Raw genomic sequence first — 6,881 nt, 5'->3', positions numbered from 1 at the left:
GCTTGGTGCAGCAACCCTGCAGTTCCTTGGTCTCCCATCCAGCTGTGAACCAGCTGTGGACCCTGCTTAGTTTCTGAAATCTGACGAGATTGGGCTAGTCTGACGAGATTGGGCTAGCCTGGACGAGATTGGGCTAGCCTGGGCCATCCAGCTTAGGACAGTCAAGGCTATTTCATGCCAAGGAGCTAATAATTAACAGCAATAAATATCTTTTGGAACAGGAGGTGTGTGGGTTAACTATATGTTGCAGGTGGCAATGGAACACTGCTAAGACTAATACACCTGACTAGGCATTCACACACAGGCCCTGTGTCAAGAGCAGCAGTGGCGTAGTGGCTAAGAGCAGTGGCTAAGAGTAGGTGCGCTCTGATCTGGAGGAACCGGGTTTGATTCCCAGCTCTGCCACTTGAGTTGTGGAGGCTTATCTGGGGAATTCAGATTAGCCTGGGCACTCCCACACACGCCAGCTGGGTGACCTTGGGCTAGTCACAGTTCTTCGGAGCTCTCTCAGCCCCACCCACCTCACAGGGTGTTTGTTGTGAGGGGGGGAAGGGCAAGGAGATTGTAAGCCCCTTTGAGTCTCCTCCAGGAGAGAAAGGGGGGATATAAATCTAAACTCTTCTTCTTCTTCTTCTTCCTCATAAATGTTGACAGTATGTGTTGCATTTGTTCACCTTGTGTTTCACATCACCGGATACCAGGGGTGGGACAGTGATGCACTGTGCATTAATTGATTGAAAATATTTTCATGCCGCCTTTCCACCTGCTCGGGGTTTTCAAAGCAGTGAGCATGAAAAAATCTTTAAAAGTTTGAACAATTAAAAACACAGTAAAAATAATTCGGTTAATATATATAGAAACAATACTAATCCTCTAACCCAAACCCTTATTGTGTTTGGAATATGCTGTCCCAGGAGGTGGTGATGGCCACTAACCTGGATAGCTTTAAAAGGGGCTTGGACAGATTTATGGAGGAGAAGTCGATTTATGGCTGCCAATCTTGATCCTCCTTGATCTGAGATTGCAAATGCCTTAGCAGACCAGGTGCTCAGGAGGAGCAGCAGCAGAAGGCCATTGCTTTCACATCCTGCATGTGAGCTCCCAAAGGCATCTGGTGGGCCACTACGAGTAGCACAGTGCTGTACTAGGTGGACTCTGGTCTGATCCAGCTGGCTCTTTCTTATGTTTTTATGAAGACCAATAATGAAACAAAAAAGTTTTCACCTGCTGCTGAAAGACAGTGATAGAGAGACAAATGAATCTCTCAGGGATGAGGGGGAGAATTCCAAAGTTTTGACGTTACAACTGAGAGGGCCCTTTGTTTGGGTTTCCACCCTTTGAGTCTCAACTAGGGCATGGGGGGGGGCGGGGCGCAACCAAAGCAGGGCCTCTGAAGATGACCGGAGATCCTTGTAGTTGTACATTTCATGGCCGCTTTGCTGCAAAAGGGTATTTGCCAGAGATACTTCATGCTGTAATTTTTTAAAAAAATGTGTGTTGGGGGGAGGATTGCCGTCCACAGGGGGAAAAAAGAGAAATGCTTTTGCTGTACTTCAAAGTGACTAAGGGAGTTTTTCTTACACCCAAATCATTTTCAGGTACATAATGATGGTTTCATAAGGTAACGATCTGCAATAGAAGAGCCACATTTGAGTCCAGGAGCACTTGAAGGCACCAAGAAAATTTTTGGAGTATAAGTTTATATCCCAAAAGCCTGTATTCCAAAAATCTTGTTGATATCTAATGTGCTCCTGGACTCCAAGATAGAGAATAAGTCATGAGGCAGAGTTCCTCTGGAGCATCACGGTCCTTGGTGCAGCTCTCGTGTATTTGTGACAGTGCTTGAGCAAGAAGACATCCTGGCCAGGCTGAGGCCATGTGCTTAGTTTGGGTTCCCAGGGAGATTCATTTCCATCCATGATTTTTGTTCCTCATCCTCGCCTCATTTTGTGTGGGTTGTAATGACCTCATTCTTTTTTGTCATTCCTAACTGTAACTTTGCTTTTGGCCTCTTGTTCATCCTGTGCATTGTTCAGGCCACCCTATCATGATGGCAGGCTGTGTTGGACGCCCAGTGGCGAGGACAGCAATTTTCGGTATATCCAGGAGCAAAACCAGAAGAACTTGGGTGGGATGCAGAATCTGTTGTACCAGGATAAGCTCATGACAACCCTTTGAAAAGACATCAGGATTTCATGTTCCATCTTCAGTCTTCATCACATTCCATACAATGTTGTCTGCGTGTATTGCAAATAAGCAGTAGAAATGGGGTGACAATCTATACGGTGCTCTCCAAGTATCCTTGTAAGTGATTGTTCCTTGTACTTCGGAAGGGGTTTAAGGAATTCCACTGTCCCGACGTCTGGCATGTTATCGTTCACATATTACCCATTCCCCAAGTTTTTGTATGGCCATTTCATCTTTATACTTTGCAATGTACATTTTGATGCAGAGAGCCCAATTCATCCATTTAAATGTCATCTTCCTTTTGCATTCTGAGTGACACAGGAATCAGGAAAATTGTAGTTATCAAGCGTGACTTAATGGCCAGTGATAAAGGGATCCAGGAGACAAATCAGAGGCTTAAACCATAGTCTGTTTTATCATAGATTGACGTGTTGGTTCTTGTGCCATGTTTAACAAGTGTCAGGAAACTAACTAGAGTTGTTTTTACATAGAGATCTTCATCAATGATACTGTAACTTGCTACTATAATATGGTATCCCTGTGACGTTAAACAGTGCCAAATACTAGGCGGGGCTGTCTTTCAGTAGATTGTCATGGTGGGGAAATAGCAGGCCTGGCAGGGCTATCAACAGGGTACCATGTTCAGGCTCTGCAATCTCCCTTCCAATTTCCATGTCTGTGAATTCAGGACTGAGTCTTGGGGTCACGGGCTCCCTCCCTGCCCTTCCACCACCCGGCCCAGAAAGAGGTGACTGTAGACAACTGTTGCAGGCAAGCCATTAATCTCCGCTTGGAGATAGTGTACCCATACCAGTCTCATCCCACAGAGGTCTGAACAGTCCCCAAGGGGGACTGATAAAGGATAGTTGAGACTAACACATTTTGAAGCAGGGTATGAATCAATTAGAAGTCAGATATATATTCTACATGTTCAGGTTCCTTAAACAATCACAATTTTCTAATTCGTGTTAACTCTCTTAGATATGGAAATAACCATGCCAGCTTTAGCTACCCTGTTGATTTTGGGCCTTAAAGCTGTGATCTATTGAAGCTGATCAGAGTAAGGAATACCTTTGGAATGCAGAAGTGCTAGGGTTTTTAATATGATTTTCGTTAATCTGAATTTATAAATAGGGGTAAGTCTACATTCTTTCAGAGAAAGTATGTGAGAGTTTAATTTTTTATTTAAAGTATGTTTACAGTTGCTATTATGATGTTTGTTCTAATCTTTGTATGTGCTAAATACAAATGATAATAAATATGAATATTTTCATTTACCTGGAATTCTGTGTTCTATACCCTTTTTTGTTTTCTACTTTAGAAAACTAGTCTTGGATCCCCAGTGTATTGGTATTATTTTCATTAAATAAAGATTAGTTGTGTGGCTAGAAATTTTGACTGTGCTGCGGGAGAGAAAGCTTTATATTTGTAAAATCTCTTTCATGGTTGTTTATAAAGACTTTCCAATAACTGGACAAGTAACATTTTTGAATTAGCAGCCTTCTTTCATCTGTATGAAAATGGCATGCAAATCATTACACTGGAATAAATGTGATAAATGTGCAGGAATCCCACTTGACCTGTACAGATCTGTCATTATGGGTTATGAAGTCTGGGCCCGTAACCCCTGCAGGAGAAGAAGAATCTGGGGCTGGAACAAAGATTTAGTGCTAAATACGTGTCCGCTGCATCTCCTCCGATGTCAAGAATGGAGTTCATCTGAGCCTTCTCACAGGCATGCTGTTTCCTATGTGGTGAGAATTTCCTATGGAGGAGGCTTCAGCAATGTAGTCCCAAATTTCAGCTGAAATATTGCTCAGATTCAGGTTTTCAACTTCTCTAAAAGTGAAGCCAGGATCTGCTCCTCCCTGGCCCTGTGAGGGATTGTTTCTCACAGCCTCACTCCTTCTGTGTGGCAGTGGTTCTTGTCAGAACTTTATACACAGGAAATGATAATAACTTTTTGAGTAACTGTACCTTTCACTGGCCAATTTTGTTCTTGATAGATCCATATGGAGCAGCTGTAAAAAAAGAAACAAACAAAAAAAACTCTTAAGGAGCAGCAGTGGTATAGGAGGTTGAGCTCGTGTATCTAATCTGGAGGAACCGGGTTTGATTCCCAGCTCTGCCTCCTGATCTGTGGAGGCTTATCTGGGGAATTCAGATTAGCCTGTACACTCCCACACATGTCAGCTGGGTGACCTTGGGCTAGTCGCAGCTTCTCGGAGCTCTCTCAGCCCCATCTACCTCACAGGGTGTTTGTTGTGAGGGGGGAAGGGCAAGGAGATTGTAAGCCCCTTTGAGTCTCCTGCAGGACAGAAAGGGGGGATATAAATCTAAACTCTTCTTCTTCTTAAGAACCCCCCAAACCGAAAGAAAACTGAATCACCAAACTAACAGCCCTACATTTGTGGCTCTTCTGTAGTGCTAAGAAACTTTACATGCAGCTTGGTCTAGTCTAAGCTAGGTGTAAAAGGTTTAACCTAAAAACTACACATCAGGCTTTAGCCAACCCAAATATTGTTTAGCTTGAAGGTTTTCAGATGGAACAGATCTCTTCTCCTTCACCACACTCATTACACTGGAATAAATGTGAAAAATGTGCAGGAATCCCACTTGACCTGTACAGATCTGTCATTATGGGTTATGAAGTCTGGGCCCGTAACCCATGCAGGAGAAGAAGAATCTTCTTCTTCTCCTTCACCACACTCAGTCTTTATGTGCTAGGTCCCAGTCAACTTGTTTGGCTGGTAGGTAGGGTTTTGGCTCTATCTATGTATGTAGGGCTCTCTTCAGTCCTCAGAAATAAAGCTGTCAGAAAAAGAGTAAGAATTATGAGAATGCAGGATACCAAATGTAGCCCTTCTCATTATTTAGTTGTGACTTTGGCTGTGGTTTCCCATGCTTTCCAGATGGCCTGAGAGTAGCATGGGATGAGGAGCATGTGGTTGTGAGGTCTATTGGAAAAGGTCACAGCGTAGTCATGGAGCACAGATTAGGTGGCTGGAAGAAGGTTAAAATCCAGGACCTCCAAGGTAGCAGACTGGGAAATGCAGCCTCTGCAGTGAGCAGAGCCAACAAGATCGGAAGTGAGATTTGGCGCTGTTGATTGGCGGATGAAGTAATGATGCTGGGAGACTAGAAAATGTTTGGGGGCAAAGTTAAAAAAAAGTGAAGTTTCCCCTTCAGTCGTGTTCGACCTTGGGGTACCACTGCAAGCAGTGATTTCATAGGCAAGCTGTTTTTGTGGGGTAGTTTGCCACTGCTATTCTTTACCCCCTAGCTATGTGCTAGGTACTCATTTACCGACCAAGGAATGGATGGATGGCTGAGTTGACCATGAGCCAGCTGCCAGGATATCTGGCCCACAGGGGGCTCGAACTCCTGACCGTGTGAGTTGCAGTGCAAGCACTTAGCCACTATGCCACGCAGCTCCTGGGGGCAAGCTTACCCCATACCAAAGACCCACAGCATTCACTTGAACTGAAATGAGGCTGTTACTGGGAAGACCAAACAGAAGCCAAGGTGACTTGACTTACCATCTTGCCTCTAGTGGGACAAACTAGATAAAAAGGGGAGAGAGACCCCCCCCCCCCAATAAAACACTTTTGGCTTTATGATAGTCTCCCAGTGTATGTCAAGACTGCCACATGTACAATGCCAGGAATCCTTTGTGAGCAAGGGGCCCGATTTCCAGAGCACCTGGCTGTACTTCTGAGAAGTTACATCACTTCTCTATGGGGGGAAATCTGGGACTGTTCTGAAACCCACTGGAGAAGAAAACAGGAAAACAGTATCTCCTACTCCCAACTTTTACTAGGCACTCCAGAAGGACACCATCAAAGTCAGAGGTATCTAAAGTCCTTCCTGGGAAATCAACAGGGACCGTTCCCTTTCCATCTTTCTCTTGATCAAAGTCAACCAGCACCACTGAGGTAGCTTCCGCCCCAAAATCAGATCTGAAATCAACTGGAAGCCAGTGCAAGCGGCATAACACAAGAGCCTTTTAAAAATACATTCCTTGTCTAGTTCTAAATTCTGTGTTAAGCTGTTTTAATGCTTTTTTAAAGTTGCTCCTTATTTTATTATCTTGCAAGCTTCCTTGATCATATTTCTTAAAAAGGCCTAAATGAAATGTATGCAAGGAATATATGTAAAAAACCAAAAAAAACCCACCATTAACCCAGAACCTGATGCATCATAGCCAGGGCACTTTACAAGAATCTGGTTCTCAGAATATTCTACAAAAGTCAGTGCAGCAGTAAATGAATGAGACGTTCACGGTTGTTCTGAACCAGAGAGACACACTGAGCTCCCAGGGTTGTGGAATATTTACCATCTAGATCAGGGGTCTTCAAACTATGGCCCTCCAGATGTTCATGGACTACAATTCCCATCAGCCCCTGCCAGCATGGCCAAGTGGTAGGGCTCATGGGAATTGTAGTCTATGAACATCTGGAGGGCCATAGTTTGAAGACCCCTGATCTAGATTTGAGTGAGGAGCATCCTTTGGCACTCCCAGAGGCTGTTATGGACTACAATTCCCATCAGCCCCTGCCAGCATGGCCAATTGGCCATGCTGGCAGGGGCTGTTGGGAATTGTAGTCCATAACATCTGGAGTGCCAAAGGTTTGCCACCACTGATCTAGATGAGCCCCTTGCAGAGTCTAGAACCAGAAGCTCATAAAGTCTTC

The 6,881-nt window shown here is 44.3% G+C and overlaps 1 protein-coding gene across 7 annotated transcripts in view; it reads left to right on the top strand.

Moving 5' to 3' along the window:
* EPB41L4B (erythrocyte membrane protein band 4.1 like 4B) overlaps positions 1–6,881 on the top strand; it is a 176,723-nt gene that overhangs the window by 91,690 nt on the left and 78,152 nt on the right. The window contains exon 16 of one of the 7 annotated variants that reach the window (XM_048511191.1): positions 2,037–3,471. The exons of the other annotated variants lie outside the window; for them this stretch is intronic. Coding sequence (XP_048367148.1) covers positions 2,037–2,178 — 142 coding nt within the window. The 3' untranslated portion in view covers positions 2,179–3,471. Of the gene's footprint in view, positions 1–2,036; positions 3,472–6,881 lie in introns of those variants that run through there. 7 annotated transcript variants of the gene reach the window in all.

This window comes from Sphaerodactylus townsendi, linkage group LG11, assembly GCF_021028975.2.
Source record: "Sphaerodactylus townsendi isolate TG3544 linkage group LG11, MPM_Stown_v2.3, whole genome shotgun sequence".
NCBI classification, from domain to species: Eukaryota; Metazoa; Chordata; class Lepidosauria; order Squamata; family Sphaerodactylidae; genus Sphaerodactylus; species Sphaerodactylus townsendi.
The sequence above is the reverse complement of the archived record's forward strand: the minus strand, read 5'-3'. Positions and strand labels throughout refer to the sequence as shown.